The 21,191-nt window shown below is 40.0% G+C and overlaps 1 protein-coding gene across 4 annotated transcripts in view; it reads right to left on the bottom strand.

Moving 5' to 3' along the window:
- tcf12 (transcription factor 12) overlaps positions 1–21,191 on the bottom strand; it is a 48,940-nt gene that overhangs the window by 19,371 nt on the left and 8,378 nt on the right. For all 4 annotated transcript variants that reach the window (XM_077713228.1, XM_077713231.1, XM_077713230.1 and 1 more), the window contains exons 5-8: positions 19,014–19,116; positions 9,217–9,278; positions 7,413–7,545; positions 6,785–6,837 (exon numbers count right to left, since the gene is read on the bottom strand). In XM_077713228.1, coding sequence (XP_077569354.1) covers positions 6,785–6,837; positions 7,413–7,545; positions 9,217–9,278; positions 19,014–19,116 — 351 coding nt within the window. The remainder of the gene's footprint in view (positions 1–6,784; positions 6,838–7,412; positions 7,546–9,216; positions 9,279–19,013; positions 19,117–21,191) is intronic.

Raw genomic sequence — 21,191 nt, 5'->3', positions numbered from 1 at the left:
TTTCTTGGAATTTCTTTAGCTGTTGCAAAAACAATGAGCAAATCCACATGCTGAGATCATCTCACTCTCAGCCATGGATTTAGCGATGATGTCACCAGACAGGAAGATTGTTTCCTGTAAGAAGCTCTGGTTCTAATTAGGGAGGGCTTACTTAGGGGAGCTGGGCGTGCACTTGGGAATATTAGCCCCCCTGCCCCCAAAAATGCATGTTGGGTTTGGTCTCTTCCCATTGTACTGTACAGTTGGGTCCAATAGGTGAACAAATAATATAGCTGTTGAAATGGAGGGAAAAAATGACTAATGTACAGACACATTAAAAAACATGCATGGCAGGCTGGTTGAATTTCCCAGAATGAGGTGAATTAGAAGAAGACAAAATGACAATAATACTTCAATTGTAAAATATAGTGTAAGACGAGAAAATAACTTTTTGAAGATGAGTTTTGGCAGAATTAAAATTGATCTTAATTCAGTATTCCGATTTTGCTGCAGCAGCAAGGTCGAAGAAGCATTGGTGGAAAAGACAAGAGTCAAGGGAATGTGTGACCTTGCTGATTAAAGAAAAGACCTTGTAGACTTTGACAGCTCTTTGGTTAACCATCACATTTACAAGCCTGCTGGAGGACAAGATCATGCTTTGCACTTGATTTAAGCTTGATAAAGTAGGTCTAGTATATAGACCTTTGATTTGACTACAGTTTAAGCCTTAAAAAGTCTGAATTGACTTTCAGATCATTGGCTTATCATATGTTCCTACATCCTCCTTTGCGTGGGTGGGTTTTCTCCGGCTACTCTGGTTTCCTCCCACATTCCAAAAGGAACACTCTAAATTGGCCCTAAGTATGAGTGTGGCCATGAATGGTTGTCTGTCTCCTCGGCTGGCCTGATGCTTATAGTTGGCTGGGATGGACTCCAGCACCCCCCGCAACCAGTGCCAGGATAAGCGGTCCAGAAAAATCAATGATTGGATGTTCCTTCACCCATTCGAGTAAAAATGCATTGGAGGTCCAGCGCCATCAATGGATGTAATAACAAGCCTGACTGGTCAGACTGGGCGGATCTCCTGGAGGCTGCTAGCAATGTGAAATCAACGATTGCATTAATGTCGTAAAGTTACGGATTATTCATTTGAAACAGGCTGGCTCGTGTCCACTGATTAGAATCGGAGCATGATTTTCAGACCTTTTGTTCTTTTCCTTCCACGCTTTATTCGCACATGAAAGAGTCAGGCTTCTAGCTTGTTTGCCTCTTCCATTATCTCCTGACTCTAATGTCAGTGGTACATTTCAGCAACCCAAACAAAGGCAAAACACTAAGCGCATGATCCCAGAGGAGGCGGCAACTGTTCCGCCTCATCCCAGTCAAACTAGTGGCGTCTATCTAATCTGCCATCTGATGGAGACATCCCAGGGGAGCCTGCTAACTGGGGTCATGGCAAAAGCTTGGAAAAGTGTCAACTGCATGGGCCAATCTTCCAATTTTATCACCAGCGAACACCTTGCAAAATCACATTCCACGACCCTGACATTTTAGAGGAGCATGCAACATGCTATGTCAGCATTAAATAGGTCTTGACCATTTTGAAACACCTTTCGAATTTGACTCTAAAGATCATGGCAAAAACGCATGTTAAAAATAATTCCTATGTATCATATCCAGAAATGTCTCTGTTTTAAAATTGCATGAGATGATGAAGCTTTCCCTGCTGCACCGGAGATTTGCAACAATTACAGCTATCAATTTTTAAGAGTTACAGAAATACAAAAAAAACACAATAGTAGCATTCTATGGTTTAAAAATATCCAGATCTTTTGACCTAATACCATATTGCTCCCGCAAAATGAGAGATGGGACAGACAATACTTCTTGGAAAGCTAAAGCATGAAGAAAACTAATTTGACCATAATTGGATAGGCGAGGTTTCTGCCAGGCTAGCAATCGAAATAATAATAATATATAACAGTATATCATGATACAGTTAGTAATGGACTTGTCATAAGGTCCTAAAATGTGCAAAACGTGTTTTACACTCAAGAAAGAGAGTGGGAAATGGATGAGGGCACAGTGTTTGCCTTTAATGGTAAATACTGTATGTTTTAAAAATGTAATGTTTTGCCTCTTTAACATGTCTGTCATGTGGCAAAGCAGCCCTTCAAATGTGTATTTTATCCAACCAAGACCTTATAATTACAATCTGGCTCACTGTGTGTGAAAAAAAAAGACTGAATAGATTTCTTAGAAGTGTAAACCTCCCATTGTTGGAGCAGTATCATATTTTGATCTCTAATCTTTACACTTTTGAGGAAAGATAGGCAAGGACAAAAGTGCTTTGAATACCAGCACTGCAAGGAAGATTTGTGGCTGATCCGAGCCAAGAGAAGAGCTCATTTTGTACTGTGTTGCCATTTCAGATCTTTCCGAAACAAGGGTGTCTGAGTGATCTGTCAAAAGCAAACATCAATCTTTTTTGTCATTCCCACTCACTCAAGGTTCTCAGTTGCAAAAGTCCCCGAGGGGATCTGAATATTGGCCCACTGCTTTCTCTCTTTTTTTCTCGCAGCCGCACCGCCCGCCGCCGAGGCTGGGGAGAAGTGTCACATCAAGCCGCTGCGCCTCTGACAGGGAATTGTAGAGGGGGGAAATGGTATTTACACAAACAAACCGTCAAGCGCACACATCCGCATTATGCCTCTGCAGCTTCCCATAAATATCCTTCAAGATGAAACTTTCCCCCCACCAGCGACAGAATCTCCTCAATGCGGCGGTCAGACAGGTGCCCACGCAGCTGCCCATCAACATCCCCCAGCAAAGAAGACTGTCTGCTCAATGACAACATGCGACGACCTTCAATCTCAGAAGTTCAATTAAAACTCTTTGGCGGCCATTGACGGCGCCAGACGCCCATTTTTTTTAAACTGGGGTAATGTTGTTTTTTGTAATGATGAAGATAATATTTTGAAGACGACTTTCTCAGTCTCTCTCTCTTTTTTTAATGATGATATACGTAACAATTACAGTCTAAAAACGTGTCTTGGATGACTAACACAACGAGTTGTTTGCAAGTTTTCATTTGATGAGATGACAAGAAATTGCTTATTAGTTTCTTATGCTTACTGAAGGTGTAGTTTCCATAGATGTTTGTATTTTTTTAACATACATATATACTTTTTTATATTTCTTCATTTTGCAACCTTCCAGTGATTTGGCTCCAATAACACTAACATTTTTATAATTATATACTATTTAAATGAGTGCAATATTCAGGGTAAAAACGATGATTCTATGAAAAAAAATGCTTATATTATAATATAATATATGTAAAAAAAAATTATCACTAAACTCTGATGCTATGATATTTTTCCTCACATTTATCGTACCATCAGAATCTGTACTGTCCCATTCCAAGTTGAATCACCTAATGTGCATAGGAAAATATGTATAGAGATAATTTTTTCCAGATTTAAAGCTTTGAATTTTAGTATCTGTCGAATATAACTCGACTAACAAATTTAGAAATGACTATCAACCATTCACCCAAAGTGGTACGACTAAAACTAAAAGCTCAGAGAAAAACAAGCAATTAATTTAAATTGCTTATTTATTACGCACTGTCAAAACTTTTCCATATTCCAAGTATAGGAAACAAAACAGCCTGAAAATTTCCTCTTGAAATAATAAAGTCTCTCTTCGTTTATGCAATTGCGCATACAGAACCACAGAGGGAAAGGTTTGTACATGACTAAAAGAGGATGTATACAGTATAAGATGAAAAAGACCCATGAACATGTCACTTGTTTGCAATCCCCAGCTGTTCTGTCCAGATAGCCTTCATGTCCTGATGCATTGCGGTGTCAAACCCTAAATGTAACAAGGATGTGAGCTGGTAAATATTTTGATTCAAGGACACCATGAAGTGTACACAAACACCATGCTGGGATCTGCAACTTCCATTGCCTCTCTGATTTTAAACTGAATTTATTTTTGGAAGCAAGAATGCAAAGACAAGCAGGCCGGCAGGAAAGAGTGGGATTTCAGAAATAAGAACGTTCCCAGGAGTAGACCAAAATGATAGGAAGCACTGTTAGTATAGGCCTGTGTGTGTGTATGTGTGTGTATTTTTTTTTAATCAAGCATCTATTCAGGTCTCTGGTGAAGCTTTCTCGCTTGCTTACACCAGCAAAACCTTTCTGTGGCATCTGCAGTTGCATTCATGCTTTACAGGTATGCCGCCGGCTCTTCACACATCTGCCTCAGGCTTCAGGTGCGCCTTCGCTTCAGTAGTCCTCGGCACCGCTACCGCTCGCTACCTCCCGTGTCGTTGACGCCAGCACGAACACAGACCTGGGCTGATAATCATCTAATTGCACTACAAGTACCCATTTGCTACTTCACGCCGCCTTAGCTTGCCCGCATTTCCTGTTAGTCCATGCAGATTCAGGTATTTTTAAAGAAACATTTTGCCCTAGATTCAAATTCTTTATAGCTACCTGTTTTTCACTGGTTTTTTTGTACTTGTCTGAAGACTATTCACAGAAAACAGTTCATAGGTTATTGCTCCGTGTTGAAATAAAAGTATTAAATCTATCTTATTGCCAATAACAATGATGAAAGAACCCGAGTTGCTGTAAAATTGAACTGTTTTTACATTGACCACTAGTCAATGACACTAAGAACACATAATTAATTGAGAAATAGATATTTTGCTCTATTAGTAATAAGATTTTGGCAGGCTTTCCTGAGGGCATTTGCAAGTCAATGTTACATTTAGGTCATGCCTGTTGACTTAAGAGTCACTTTCTGTTCATTTAGGTTCAACTCAGAGTAATGATTTAATGGTTTTGGGTCACTTGTAGTGAGCGTCTTTCTCACAAGTAATTTAGAGGTCAGTTCTTGTTGATATTGGGTCATTTTTCATTCCGCTTATCCTCAGAAGGCTCGCAGGGGTGCTGGAGCCTATTTCAACCAGCTATGGTCAGGAGGACACTCTGAATTGGTTGCCAGCCAATCGGAAGGCACAAGGAGACAAACAAGCACAATTCACAGCTGGTGTGGAATAAATAAGTCCTAAAAAAATAGATGACTTAATACTTATATCCAACAGGTCAATACTCAGTGACCCAAAACACAGATTTTCTTGGGGGTGAAAGGTCAGAATCTTAAAACAAAATTGATTCCAACATATTCCTATTCACTTGGACATGGTATAGACTCAGTAAGACTTCCTAGAGATGACCTCCTATATAAAACTATCCAAGAACTGGCTTTAGTGTTGTTCATGTTCTTAAAAATGTCTATAACCTTTTATTGAACATTTCCATCTCTTCTCTCAAATGGGATCAAAGACTAACTGGGATAATCCCGGCGAGCTCTGGGCTTTATCGCCTGAGCGGCGCTGAGTGACAAGGAGCTGTATTTTATAGCGTGCTCCGTCACTGTTTCTCCCTATCTGCCATTGTACTGCTTGATTGTACTCTTATGAGTCACACAAGCGCACCTGCACCCATGTGTTAAGTAGTGACAAATAAAAGCCCAGCGTCCATTTACACAACAAAGAGATGTAACCCACAAGGCAACTGTTCTTTGCCTGCCCCCCCCCCTCCTCCTCCCATTCCCTCGTCTGACAAGACCTCAGATATATCACTTACTTAGAGGAAGAAGGCAACACGCGCCCTTGTCGCTGCCACAGACGCCTTCCCTCCCTCATGCTCTGGCAATCTCCTTTTCAAATACAAATCCAGAAACAAAACAAGTGTCAGCCTTTTATGTTCCACAGCCTGTTCCACATTTCATCTTGGCTCCACGCCTCGTGGAGGTGACGATTTCGGGTCTCAAAATCCCTTACCAAAACAGGAAATATTGTTTTATGAGGAGTTGGATTTGAGAAAACCAGTTGCTTTTTGTTACCAATAAAAGACAGGCTTTAACCGGTTGAAGGTATTCGAGCAAGGACTTTGTGTAGGGGGAAAAAAGAAGTTTGGCAAATCACTACCGTTTTCCACAAGAACATCTGACTTAGTGATTTATGCATATTAATGAGCTCCAAACGCCCCCCACCCCCAGCCTCAGCCCGAGACCCCCACTTCCCTCCGTCTAAGTGAACGCAAGCTGAGCTCCACACTTCTCTGCATCCTAATGGTTCCTGCTCCGTTGGGATCATTACCAGCAGAATTTTCAGATATTCTGTGCTATTAATCTCTGTCTGTCCTCCTGTTCAGCGACGTAATGACTAATTAAACATCAAAAGAGCAGAGCTGGGAATCCGCTCTGACAGCCTCTCTTTTTCCCCGGGGAGACTGTGAGGAGGCTGGACTGTGACAGGGCGCCACTGAAAATCAATCACCTCCAGTGCAGCCGTGCGACACGCGTGCAAGCACACTGAGCTACGCTAACCAGCTTTGAGCATCAAATCATACAATAATGCATTTAGAACACATAAGATGCCACAAACTTTGTGAGTGAAGAGGAAAAGTGGAAATTGGCAACAAATCTGCATTCCCCAAAAGTGGGGATGATGTCAAGAGGGCTCTTTTTGTGTGTGAGCCTTGTCAGGTTGCCCTTCTTAATATCACAGATCTTTAGGTGTGTGTGTGTGTGTGTGTGTGTGTGTGTGTGTGTGTGTGTGTGTGTGTGTGTGTGTGTGTGTGTGTGTGTGTGTGTGTGTGTGTGTGTGTGTGTGTGTGTGTGTGTGTGTGTGTGTGTGTGTGTGTGTGTGTGTGTTTGTGTGTGCTGAAGCGAGCTCACTGTGAAATCTATTTATATGAGAGGTAGATGATCTTCCACTCACAGATGAAGGCAGGCCAGGAGGGACCTTGCGAACCTTTTTTGTTTGTAGAGGATCTATGGAGAGAGATGAAAGCACATTTATTTATTCACCAACAAAGACTTGATTATATGAAGACACTCCAAACAAAACAGTTCGCCGCCAATGCAGAAACAATTCCATAAAGGACACAAATATATTTTATTTGATATAGACAAGATGTGACACCATTAAATTCATTCATTCATCATCTGAACCGCACATCCTCGTAAGTGTTATGGGGGTTGCGGAAGCCTATCCCAGCTGACTTTGGCCGAAAGACAGACTGGTCGCACTCCACCGCGCGGGAATTGAGCCCATGCTTGTAAGTCATGCGAGTGAACCACTTATGTGTCATTTTTTCATGTGTCAGAATTATTGTCTCAATTATCAGAGATTTTCCCTATTTGCATAGTTAAATGGCTTTAGCAACTGTCTTTGACGGGCAGCCCGATTCTGGGTGTCCCCCGCCCCTGCCCCAGTCAGCTGGGATAGGCTCCAGCACCCCCCGCAACCCTAAAGAGGATAAAGCGGTTCAGAAAATGAGATGAGAACTGTCTTTCACATGGTAAGTGATACAAAATGTTATTTATCCTTTTTATTAGGTACTGACCAATAGAAGGAGTGTCCTGTAAAGGACGTCTTCTGGAATTGGATGCACTGAACGAGTAGAAAGGAGCCGCTGACTTTGTCGATGGGGTCCCTGAACTAGGACTTGTCCCTCCCACATCTGAACGTTGAGTTGGCTGTGAAAAAAAAATAGAAACATTAGCTTTCATTTTTAGTGTTTGCCCGGTGTGAGTGACATCGAGGGACAATATAGTTGTTTGTTTTGTATTGAAATTGTGCAGCATTAAACCACACTACAGGGGTCAAATTCAAGGCCCAACACCATACCCGACTTACTACATAATTTTGAAGAAAAGGTAGTTACTGTGCATAAACTTCATGTTTCTTGCTAAAGAAAATGTAAGCAAATTTCTGTAATCTGATCATATTTACTGTTTATTCCTTTTTTAATTAATAAACAAACCAGTTTTAAAAGTAAATAAGTAGCATGTTTTCCATTTATAATTAAGTTCGATTTTTAAATAAACAAACTTCATAACAAGGAATCAATAACGTTTTAATACATTGTGACTTTTGAAAATGAAAAAACACCAGTTGGTAGCAGTCCCAATTTTTGTTCACGCCATAGGATCGTGACAACACTCCACATTTTACATGTTGTATTATTCAGTGCCAGGGTCATTCAATATCTTTTTGACCCCTGTAGCCTTAGCAAACAGGGTTAAGAGGCTAATTAGGAGCTTGGTCCAATTAGAGTGGACAACAGCAGACTGCATTACGATAGTTAGAACAACAGCAAGCTATGTTTACTTGTCGGCTTGCCAACTGGCGCACGTGCCTCGGGGAATCCCCTTTCCAGGCTGACGATTGACACAGTGACATATTTGACCTTTCTAGTAGATAAACTCAGTTGGATAAACAGAGCTTTGATTTTGTACATGAGCCTTAAAAGACTGGAAGTAATTCAATGTAAAACTGTTGCGAGGATTTGGAAGTAGAACGCTGCATGAACTGAGCGTAATTAAACATCCAGTATTTTTCTCCATGCAGAATGTAGGTCGTCAAAAGCATTGGACATGCTGACAAAAATGTAATTCAAAAGAAACAAACTGGCTCTGTAAAATGACAATCTGTCACAGATGCCACATCACTGAACCGTTTGAGCTCTTGGCTTTGTTCAATGATATCGAACCAGTCTGCTCTCGCTCTCCCACAGAAAAAAATCACTATAGAAGAGTAAATGCAACTCATTCTATTAAGTCTGATTTTTCATATATTGAAGATGAATGGATAAGACACCCTCCACCCCAAAAAAGTGTTGAAATTAATTTGTAGTGGAAATGAAGTGCACCTGAGACTGACTGCATTCAAATGATGAGGCAGTGCAAATCAATCCACCACAGGAGTTCTTTTCAAGCATGAGATGTCATTAGCCTTGTCAGGCAAGTGGCAAGTAGCCATGTGCCAAGTAGATCAATGATCTAATTCAATTATTTGGATTAAAAGCCTGGCAAAAGACTGTCTGAAAATGTTAGAAGTGCAAAGTAGGCTCAAAATCAATCAGGAGGGCTCAGTTTATAACACTCATTTATCTAAAAGGACATAAATTATCATAATTAGAAATATGGTTCGAAAAGCATCTCAACAATACAAAATGAAACACCAATGGATTAAAGTAAAAAGTTAAACTATGTTATTCTGAACAAAGGCGGAAGATTTTTATCGCATTGGCTGCCATTAATACTGAATGACGTCCAATCCTTTCAAACTGTCAAGTGTTTTCAGTTGAAATGGATTGGACGACAGTCAATGGTGGTCAGTGACTTAACATCTGTGATGGAGCTCACCTGACAGCCAGTTGCTCCAGTATCTCTTCCAAAGCCATGAAATGTACCCCTCTCCGATTTTGCTGAAAAAGCAAAACAACAAAATATAAAATGACAACCATGTTTGTGTAATGGCATTATTGAAAATTTAAAGATGATTAGTGTCTGTAGTTGTGGTAGCGTCCACTGAAATCATCACATATAGCTTTTAGAGGGGGAATAAAGCGAACACCCACCTACATTAGCACATTAATCATATAGTTGACAATATCTAAACTCAGCAGTTTTAGAATGCTGGAAAAACAAAACATAAACAAAGCTACTTAAGCTCCTGTGTGAAGAAGATGAATCCCTTTAATGGAGTAATACATAACATTTGCTAGAAGTCCAAATATTACAAGCACAGTCTTTGCTAAACTCTGTTTCCTATACAGCACACAAAAAAAAACTGCCTTGCCTAGATGTTTTGTTACACAGTGATGGATTTGAAATCAACATTGCACAGGTGAGCAGAAGCAGATGTATCAGCTGAGCAGTTCTACAAGAAAAGTAACAATGCGCATCTCTGAACACTAGAGTGTGAGAGTCGAGTCTATCAGGGAAGATGGTTTATCTCTTAAAGCCGCTTGGCTTGTATCAACAATATGATATGTTTGCGAGCCATCCCTCGCCAAAGAAGAAAAGGATTAAGTTGTCGGATACTGCAATGTTGCACTATCGCTGCAGAAAGATGAAATATCTCCTCTGGCTGAAGTTTTATTTCATTTTATCCTTTCCACAACTATGCAAGGTTTCTTTAGCTGCATTAAAAACGATTGCACTCGAATCCACAGAGGTCGAAACCTTGTCAAGTTCAGCACGTGTTTTGTCAAACATACTGTTTCTGGTGTGAATAATTGATGTTCAGAGAAGGCCTTCCAAGCTCCACACTAGCAAACCTCTACGCAGATCATGAAGGACGACGTATTCTGAAATCCACTCACCAAACAATAACACTTAAACCCAGTGTAAACACAGGTCAGCCAGGGAAATGCAGGCCCTACAAACATCGATAAACATTTATAGAAATGATGCTCTGACAGTGTTTACTGATAATGTAGCTCAGTTTGGACTAATCTGTTGCATTTAGGGTTAATTGTCTACATTTTATAAACAAGAGAAAGCACTGTTGATGTAAATGTGCCTTGAGACGATTTTTTGTTTTGTGATAATAAAAACACTGGCTTTTTACATACTTTTTTTTGTTGAACAGCATCATTCATTACCTCTTCAAGTTCCTCTGTTTATAATGATGGATGGAGTAGGTAATAATAAAGATGTAAACATCAAGGGAGGAAATAAAATTGTAAAAAGAATTGAGATCATTTGTGTGCATAACATATTTTAAGCAAGGTCCCTCTCTCTCTCTCTCTCTCTCTCTCTCTCTCTCTCTCTCTCTCTCTCTCTCTCTCTCTCTCTCTCTCTTTACATTTTGAGTGTCCAAAGTGTAAATGCATCAACTTCCTAAATTAAAATCAATCACATAAAAAACGAGATGAACTCAAAAAGTAATCACTTGTGAAATAGATTTTGGACTTGTAACAAGATTTGCCAAATCCAACAAAGCTCACAACACTGCGATTGAGTAATCCTGTATAGTGTGCGTTTCTAATAAATATGTATGATTGCAGGCAACAGGATGAAGCAACGCTAACATGGTGGTTGGAGAATAAAAATCACAGACAAAGAGCCAAAGCACTGGACATCCCAGCTCATTTATAACAAACTGCACCCTCCATCCCCCCATACATGACAAATCAGCTGCAAGAGGAGAAGGATGGAACGTGACAAAGTGGCAGAGTGCAAGCAGATTAATCCACCATGCTACGTATAGAGGTCACAGATTAACAGATCTCTTGGTTAATTTAGCTCGGCCCGTGTGTAAGAGCCATGACTTTTTTTTTTATCTTATCTTAAATCTTTTTCCGCTCTACTCCGAAAATATAATAAATGGATTTGACGACCTGCATTGAACTCATTTTTCTCCAATGAGCAAAACCACAGGCAACCAGTGGATGGTTTTATCCTTTTGGAAATAAATCATGTTATAATATATTGTAAACAAGAGGGGAAAAAACTCCTGGAAATTGTACGTTGGATTTAAAAATCGTCCTCAGACAATCAACGCTGCATGAATTCATTCTTTCCACTCTGAAACCCAAAGGCGGAAAAGAACAAGCACATCTAATTAAGTGCTAAATTGTTCTTGTCATTAAACTCTGAGCACAAGGCTAAAGCATACACCACTTTGGCGCCAACTCTGTAGCGGGGCTCAGCAGACGAGTTTCATTTGACTCTACCCAGCATCCACATTCCATTTGAATTTGAGCCCACCAGTAAATGGCAGATTAGCCGTGAGAAAATTGCCAAAATCCAACCACTCACTACATTTCAGACAAAAAGGACTGCCAGAAATCTCGCCCGAAATAGAGTCCACTCAACTTGCAGCAACTGAATCCCCAGTCTAGTCCATTAACAGTGCTTAATTTGAAATGACTTGAGCACATGATTAGTCAACAATCAGTTCCATACAATCAACAGAATACTTAATGATGAATGGATGAATCCTGTTCCAATCCCCAATGCCATTATTTACCAGTAGGTTAACAGTCGCTCGGCTCGGGAGTCATTATTATATAAGGAGATAAACAAAACCAATGGAAAACACTCCAGAAAGTAATGGCCTTAATAATTGCACAGTAGTAGCGACGTTATTTGTCTCCCACAGTGAGTGCGCAGTAGCAGGCGTCATTTGAGTGATGAGTCTGTGCCCAGTCCAAAAGCTAAATATAGCACTTTATGTGGCAGCTCAACTATTGTTTCCACAGACCTCAGAACATTTTTTGCCCAAGCTTTAAGACTTTTTTCTTCTGCATACTGCAGGCTGCTGTCATGTATCTTTTATCAAAAGAAGCTTGGGTGTGTCGTGGGTGTGCCACAGGCATAACAAATGTTCACCTCACATTATTGTCATGTTTCACATCTCCAGCAATTGAATGGCGACAAAAAAAACCGAGTGAGAAATTGGAATGCAATAGATAAAACTAATACATTTTTTTGCCATTGTATATTTAAAGTAAAAATTACTAACTCACATTTTAATCTTCAAACCTTTATAGGACAAACAACTATGTTTTTAGTTAGGTACTTAAAATCAAGCTTCTAAAACAGAGCACAAGACCTGTGAATAGCCCAAATTATGATTATACTATTTCATACAATAAAACAATTTTGCTTTATCATTTTTATTTAAATAATAGCATGTTCAATAAAAAAAAACAATTAAAAAAATGATCAGCAATAACAGTAAAGTCGATTTTTAAATTTTGTTTATGTCAAACTATTTAAGTCGTTGCCTGCCATGGACAAGGGAAGGAATCGAATTTAGGACTTAAACTGGGATGACTGGCCCACATTTCCATGCAATCAACGGTTCTAGATGTCAAATATATTTTGAATTTGGAGGACGGAAGCGATTATTTGCTACAAGCCTCTCGCAGTCAAAATGAATTGTATGTCTAGCACTGTCAATGGCAGCCAATGGTAAACGAGTGCCTTATATAGGATTAAATTAAACAAAGGTATCAATGAGCTCCAGGGAAAATAAAAGTGAATTAGAAAAAGTCGAAGGCGACCACTTTTCCAGTGTGGTTATCGATCTCGGGGCAGCACCGGACCACGGTGTGGCATTCGATTGAGCCACACATACAGTATTACATAAAAGGTAGGAAGCCAAGACTCTCTAGGGATCCATTCAGAACGCTGACCACAAAAACAGGCAATTAAAGACCATGCTTCAATGCCCGTGAGATATATTCCAAAATCCAGTGGTCGAGTCGATTTTCCTTGCTTCAAAGAAAGCCAAGATTGTGAAAACAAACAGGGCACTAAAGGACAGGATGAGGAAAAATGCTGCTTATTTGAAAACCAAATTAGTTTAATACACCTCAGCTCATACTCTCCCATCAGTGTTCTCAATTTGTGTACAGTGCGTAATACTTGAAGTAAGCTCACATTTAAGAGGATTTTGTATAATTGTTTTTAGAAAAAAAATACACTGTAAAAATCTAAAGTAAAATGTTGATTAGCTACTGGCTAGCCATGTTTATTGGAGGATTGTATTGCCAACGAAGGCTTTGTTAAATGCTTGGCAAATCTTTCTGTGTTACATGCATGCCAATATTAAGACATGGACACATTGATGCTGAGTATTTATGGATTTCATTTCTTAAATTTCCCACCGATTTTCCACTAATTCAGGGTGTCCTTCCGCCACTGGCCAGCGGGGATTGGCTCCAGCACCCCCCACGACCATAATGAGGATAAAGTGGTTCAGAAAATGAGATAAGACATAAAATCCTTTGACTTATTCCCCAGAAATATTAATGATGCACTTACTGTCTCTCTCTCTCTGCTCCCCTTTAAAACTGCTGTTTTGTTTCTTCCTATAAAAGTGTTTGTTTGCGCATCAATAAGTAAAAAAAACTTTATGATTTCCATGAAATAGTAAATGAGGACTGACCTGTCTAAAGGTTGGGTCAGTGTTGACGCGAGTGGGGAGGTATGGTAGGCCACTGAATGAGCTTGCCCTTGAAATCTAGCCAAGCCTTGAGAGTGTACATGTGTGATAGATAGAAAGATGAGCTAATAATACAAAGGAAATACATCTTTCTTGCCACAAGCTCCACATCAATTTCTGTCTACAGCCTTGTCAGTAGTTACTTATTCAACACAGCAAGAGCAAATGTTAATGAGTTCTGATTTGCATTTTCCCCCTCTTTGTTGAAATGCCACTGATTATTAGGTACCATGATGATGAATGCATTTGCTCATGCAGCCTGATGTGTAATTAGCCATTAGGTAGAATAACTAGATCAGTTTAAGGAAAGGGATCAGGATTAAGTGAAATCAAGCCGGGGGGAATTCAAGAATGAAAAACAAAATAACATGGGCTGTTCCATTAGCGTCCGATAATCAACACAGATGGCATTCAAGCCCTCGCTTAACTGCAGTGAATTAACCTTTTTATGACTAGGTGATGCTGGGTACCAGCAATCACAGTTTTTCATTTATCTTAAGACGTACTGATGCCCGCCCGATCTAGCCACCATTATTTTTGGTTTCTTAAGTGATTAAAAAGTACAAATCACCATTATTCGTCATTTCGCTGCTCTAAAAATAACGTGGTAGGCTAGGGGGTATGATGAAAAATTATCTCCACTGCCTGTAAAGGTATTCCTTCAAAATATACAACTGCAGAGGCAGCGTGAAAACGATTCACCTGCATGGAAAATGCATTTCTCTTAGATATGTGGATTTTCTGATTATATTTATCCCACTCCCAGATAATCAGATGCCAGAGCTTGCTCAATTTAATTTTTTCCGCCAAACATTAAAAACGAAAATGACAAGTGAAACGAGGAAATATTTTCATGTGACCTTTGCCTTCTCCCCCGGCCCCCACAAGCCCAGCTATCCTCCTGTCTGTGCTTTTTATTCACAAATGAGGAGGGGGAAAAAAATGCATTACTGTGGACCAGATGGGAACATTCCACATGACCAAACCAATCAATCACATTGGAGGGACGCAGGTGTGACACAGCCGTGCAGCAACACACCATTTCACAGTCTATCAGGCACAAACACATGGTCACCAATCAATGGCGCCCTGAGGACCCATGAGGAGGGGTGCTTCTCCAAGCCACACAGGTTCATGGCTGATGACTTCATAATCACACGTCCATTCTCTTAAGAGGAGAGAGGCGATGCACTCCCTAATAACGTCCCCCGCCATGTGAACACCAACACTGTAATGGATGCTGCTTACGTGCTTTTCTGCATCTCCTTTCCCAGCTGTCCAATGGAACCAGTGCACATTTAACAAGCTGAGAAAATGTCTCCCAGCTGGATATTCCAATTCTGTCAGCATGAAACGTAAAGTATATGTCAACATTGGGAATCAAGTGGCAAACAACTGTTGGACTGTCGAAGAATAGAAAACTGAGGTGAAGGACAAAAAGCGATAAACACATGGCTTTGGAATGCAGCACCAGCATTGGGTGTGCAAGGGATACTACATATTAAGCAAAGCCCTAGAAGTAAAAACAGTTTAAAAAAGGGTCGACCCATGAAAAAATGTCATGTCAATGGCTTTATATTTAAGCAAAATATGCTAAATACTAACAATATAACTGTCATAAAAGCAGGTGCGTATTGGAGTATAACAAATGGATCGATAGCCTATATCAGCAACAGAATCTAGATCAGTTAAAACACAATCAATTACTATTGTCATCTGTTGGATATGCTGTTTTGTTCAAATAGTAATGGTTTTCATTAAAATGCCCAAAGTGTTCATTTATTCCTTAATTTTCCATGCCGCTTATCCTCACAAGTGTCGTGGGGGTGCCAGAGCCCATCCTAGACAATTGTGGGTAGTAGGCAGAGGACACCCTGAATTGGTTGCCAGCCTATCATATGGCACAAGGAGACAAACTCGCCCTTACGTTTCCATCTATTGACAACCAGCCTACCATGCATGTTTTTTGGGATGTGGGTGAAAACCGGAGTGCCTGGAGAAAAAAACCACACAGGTCGGTGATTGAAAACTCGATCCCAGGTCTGGAAAGTGGAAGCATTAAGCACCATTTGGTTTGTAAATAGGAAACATTTCATTTCATCAGCCCTAAAAAAAAATAGACGGCTAAAAATGTCAACAAAGTTGTGACCTCTGCAGCTGATTCCTTAAGACTCATTGAGTCGTCGTATCTTGATCGAATCTGAGCTGTTTCCACTATAAAGACACAGCCCCCTCCTCCCATGAGACCTATTGAGCCTACAGCTGATCCTCTGCAGCTGGCCTGCCTCCCCAGTCAACTGCTGGGGGCCAGGACCTGAGGAGGAAAAGACCGGCCAGGGGTGAGGCCAAGATGGGCCAAGAGAGCCACGAGGGTGGGGCGGTGTGAGATGTGGGCGGCAAGGGAATGGAGAAAAGGGATTTGCGCTCTTTCAGCTCGTCTTCAGCTCTTCATGCTCCACTGACCTTGGTAATAGATAAGCACACCCTGCAGCTCAGCATAATGACCGGCTCCATCCTCTAAACTGTACTGCACCACATCGCCTCGTCTTCAATTTGCAACACTCTGGTCCTGTCATTTCATATGGAGATACGCATGTGCATTTTGCGCTTGTCACTTAAAATCATTCCTGCAAAACTAAGGTTTAACACAAGTTCATGTAAGAAACCATGCATGTATCGCATGTATGAGAGCACTGTTTATTTCGGTTATCTATTTTGGTGATAAGTTAAAAGACATCACTATCTAACATAGACACTTTTAAAAGGGAAATGTCCTTATCCCTTTATAGGGCATATGGTTATATTTTTTTCTTTATAATTTAATAACTTAGGTAGGCATCAGGTTTTAGATCAGGTAGGCCACAACATTAACACTTGATCCAATCTGTAATTCCACATGCGTATGACACTAAGTTTCAATTGTAATTTTACATTTATAAACTAAGCCATATTTTTTTCTCAAGAGTTCATTTATTCTCATACTACTGTAACCATAAGTTGTATATAGATAGCCCCCTACAAAAACAGGGTCTCTCTCAAGTAGTCACGTTGAATTCACATGTGGACGTGTGATTCATGTGCCTATTTGTGTTTGTTGATGGCAGCATTAAGATGATTAGTTAGCATGCAGAGCCAAAGCTGCATGTGTAATATCGAAGAAGCACTGCGGGAGAAACGTGACTATAGATTCCCAACTCAGCAATTGTGTCATGGTCATAAAGCTTATGAATGAATTGACTAAATGTAATGACAGTGAGGGGGAATCTGAACTCTGAGTGTAAAGCATGATGATCCTGAAGATACACCAGGCTTTTCTTGTCCCCCTCTTTCCAGGCTAAAACAGTGCTATAATAAAAGTATAAAAATCTATATATATACATTTTAAATGAATTTGTGAAAGAGAAATTGCAACATCTTATCTCAACCTTTTCATATCTATTTATTTTTCAAAAAGTATGGAGCCATTAGGCTTCTTTACCACCATGATTTGCAAGTTTTCTGAAGTAAACCCTTTAAAAATAATTATAAACATTAGGTGCCAGCCAGACAGCGATATAGAAAGGAGCAGAGTTCAGTTCCTTCAAATTGAGCTCATTGCTAAGGGTAATTAGGAAGATAGCTGGATTGCAAGTACTCCCAACATCCCAATAGACATACTTCATCTAGCTGACACAAGAATAAAACAAAACGTATTAGGTAATTACATCTCACTGCTCCTTGTTGGGGATATCAATTTACTATCCCTGTGGATAATTAGGACTGCTGAATGTATGGGAAGTCTACACAATAGAAGCTCAAAATTCAAGCAGGAAAAAATGACAACAAGCAATATTGACATTTAAACCAACCTTAATCAAAGTGTGCCTAGAATACAGGAAATATCTGACGTAAATTTAACTGAATATGACTCCATCTGATCTGACTCAGATGGAGTCACATATCAAAACACAATGAGGAAAGTCTTGTCGATATATTGCACCATAAACATGAGCAATGTAGTGTGCACCTGTCAGGCAGATTACAGCCCGAGTGGCCTCTCCGTACAGGACAACTTTCTTAAAAAAGTCCAAAGACAAGTGGTCAACCACTTGCCTTATTGCAGAATATCCATTTTACAGATGCGAATAATGATCATTTATATGACAGACAAAACTGACACGTTTTTCCATGAACTGTTTGCCAATTGTATTCTTTTGTTTCAATACAAAAGATAATAATTTGCTTTAATGAAGGACAACAGAAATGAGATATGACTTAAATCACAGAGGACTCTGATTTTTGATCATTGAAGAGGGAAATAATGGCAATTATTTCAATTCTTGTAAAATATGTTAATTGATTAATTTTGTCTAAATCTGGTACTCGGTAACATTTTTGGTGCCAGTTTGCAATTTGTTGAGCAGATTAGTGATTACCATGTCAGTTTAAGATACCAGTACTAGAAATTATGTAAACACTGTAGTATGGGTTTAGCAGTTTTGCAAGGTATGATCCTGAAATTGAAAATGAACCAACCAGAAAAAGATATATTTTGCATAAAATGTCACTTTCTGCCGCTTGCTTCCAGTCAGGCATTCCCTGGGGGCAATTCACTTCATTCATGCTTGCCAATCATGTCAGCCTTAGAAATGTGACACGGTGCCATAATTGAGAATTAATCCCAAAAACACAACAACAAATATTGTGAACACTGAAGTCAAAGTGCAGGAGAAGTATTAGCTCTCAAAAGACTTCTTCGTTAGATGAAAAAAGAAAAATAAGAAAACAATTGTATAATACATGTATAAAGTTTACTGAAGAAAATCCCCAAAGTAGACAGAGATGATCCAATAAAGGGAAAATGAAATAAAAACCCAACAATTGTTAACAGTCTAGAATGCACTTTGACGCAAAAGCCTTGTTTAACCCCTAACACGACATCCTCCACCCTGCTGACAATGTTGGTTTCGTTGGAAGTTTATGATGGTCAGTAGGGTGTCTTATGATGGAAAGCTATACTGATGGTGTGACTTGTAGCCTGGGGGAGGGTCATCGCAGGAGGGGAGTAGCAGTAACGGGATGGGGATTAACAGGGGGGGAATAAAGACACTAGGCATTCAGAACTGCTCCTTCCAGATGAATGATGTGCCATTGCTTCATCAAGACAATTTTTCCCCTTCTACCAATGGTTGTGGGCAATAAAAAAAAATCACTTACTTACCCATTATGTTGGTGTTCATAAAAGGTGTCGGGGACAATCCTTCATTGGACACTAATCGACTGTCACTCAAATGATCGCCATAATGAGGGCTCTCTGTAAAACCCTGGGGGAAGAAATCACAATATTTAGTACGATATTGGGAAACTTAATTTGTGGAGCTCTATCAGATATGACTCTGACTTTCACTTCTATGACATTGCTGAAATCACCCTATGTGTGATAGTGCATAATTTGGCATCTGGTACAATTGACTAGAAGTGATACTGTTTAAGGCAGATGGTTCATTGGGGGTCACTGAGGGTGCAGTGCTTCATTCCCCTGACTTTGGTGCGGGCACAGTAGGTTTGATTCCCACTCAGTGGCAGTGAGATTGTGTGTGTCAATGAGTGTCTGTCTCTGTGTATGCCTTATGACTGACTGGCAACCAGTTCAGACTATAGTCCACCTAACTCATACACTGCCATTAAAAGTAATAGATTTCCAATCCATTTAAACTGCGATGGCTGGAATAAAATGATCATATTTTACTTCCACTGACAGTAATAGATGTCTAATCCTATTCGACTGTTTCGATCGCTGATAGCCCAAATATTCAAATTAGGAATGGGAGTCAATGGCAGCCACTGATTTGACTGGGTGTGCTGCTAGGCATTGAGAGTTAAACAAAAGAGTTGTCTTGGCCTCTTGTGTACTCCATTGACCAGCGACATACTTAAAAAGTATGTTTAAGATGATAAACACATTTTTTTCAATGAGTATGATTTCAGAATACTCTTTTACAGAATTGTAAAACAAATCTGATGCAATCTGACATCATTCAAATGAACCTGCAGTTTAAAAAAAAATGTTTTTCCTCCAGTAGCTTAACATCATTCGTGACAGATATCTGCTTCACAAGCTTAGGCCTAAATATCAGCCACAGCATGGTTTTGGAAAACTAGGGGTCCAAAGTAATAAAAGACGCTTGCTGTTGCTGTCCTAATCCCAAATCCTTATGTGCTTCAGTCAAACACATTTCCCCAAGATACATTGGCTACCACCAGGGAGATGGCGAACAGCAGTTGGCTTGCATTTCAAGACTTATTTTGGCCAACTCATACCCTTTGAATTCAATATACAGTCAAAAAAATCTTATTATCCATCTTTTTTTTGTAAGTGGATGGTGATGGAAGAATTTCAAAGGCAGTGCAGGGTTGCTCTGTTTGGAGAGAATCCTCTGAGATTCCCTATTGTGCTGCTGCCAGGCCGCACACACTGTTAATCACACCATGAACAGCCTCAATGACAACAAAAGCCTTCCAAGACGATCGAACAAACACACATACACACTGAAGCCATGGATGTACACGCCACAACTAACGTGTGCAGTATCTACAGCGGGGGAACCGGGGGAGGTGTCAAACTATGAACATAATTGGATAAAAGAAAGGGAAAAAATCTTGCTGTTAACCTCTTCCAAAGCTGGTTTGCACTAAGGCAGGACTACACTAAAACTGAGAAAATTTAATTTAATTAAGGCCATATGTTGTTTAATGAAAAACAGGTTTACTTTTATTTTTACAGTTCCCGTTCCTAGTTGATTTTGGTACATTTTTGTGACAATCCCTGTTGATTTTTTACCATTTCGTGGTAACCAAGTGTTTATTTGGGGGTAGTTCCATGTAAAATAAACTTTGCTTATAGCACAATAACCCCATAAAAGGTTATGGGTAATTTCATAGTATTTAATTTGAGTGGAAAAAGTTGATTCACCTCACGGAACAGGTCAAAAGTGTAGTATAGTAGTCATAGGATTTAAATGAGTGCTCTATAAAAGGTTAACAGACAAGTGAATCAGTCCTCTACATCTGGTCTTTGATTGTCCTGTCTTCCAATGGGAGGCAGGAAAAATCTAGCAGTGCTGCTGGAGAAGGGAAGGAAAAGGGAGGTGAGAGGGATAATGGTCCATCTTGTGTTTGCACCCCTGCAACCGTGAGATCATCAATCATAGAACCCTCATCATTTTCCAACACTAGTGGCCTACATCCATACAAGACGTTAACACATGCTGTCACCGCTACCACGGGGCACGAGCAGAGCTGATGGCTAAATATCTGTCAGATTACTGTAATAGTAGGCAGGCAATAGCTCTTCACTTGCAAGTGTTTATAAAGTCCTCTCATAGTGCTATATCCCAGG

The sequence above is a fragment of the Stigmatopora nigra genome, chromosome 3 (assembly GCF_051989575.1).
Source record: "Stigmatopora nigra isolate UIUO_SnigA chromosome 3, RoL_Snig_1.1, whole genome shotgun sequence".
In the NCBI taxonomy this organism is placed as follows: Eukaryota; Metazoa; Chordata; class Actinopteri; order Syngnathiformes; family Syngnathidae; genus Stigmatopora; species Stigmatopora nigra.
Note: the sequence above shows the minus strand (reverse complement) of the source record. Positions and strands in the feature narration are given on the sequence as shown.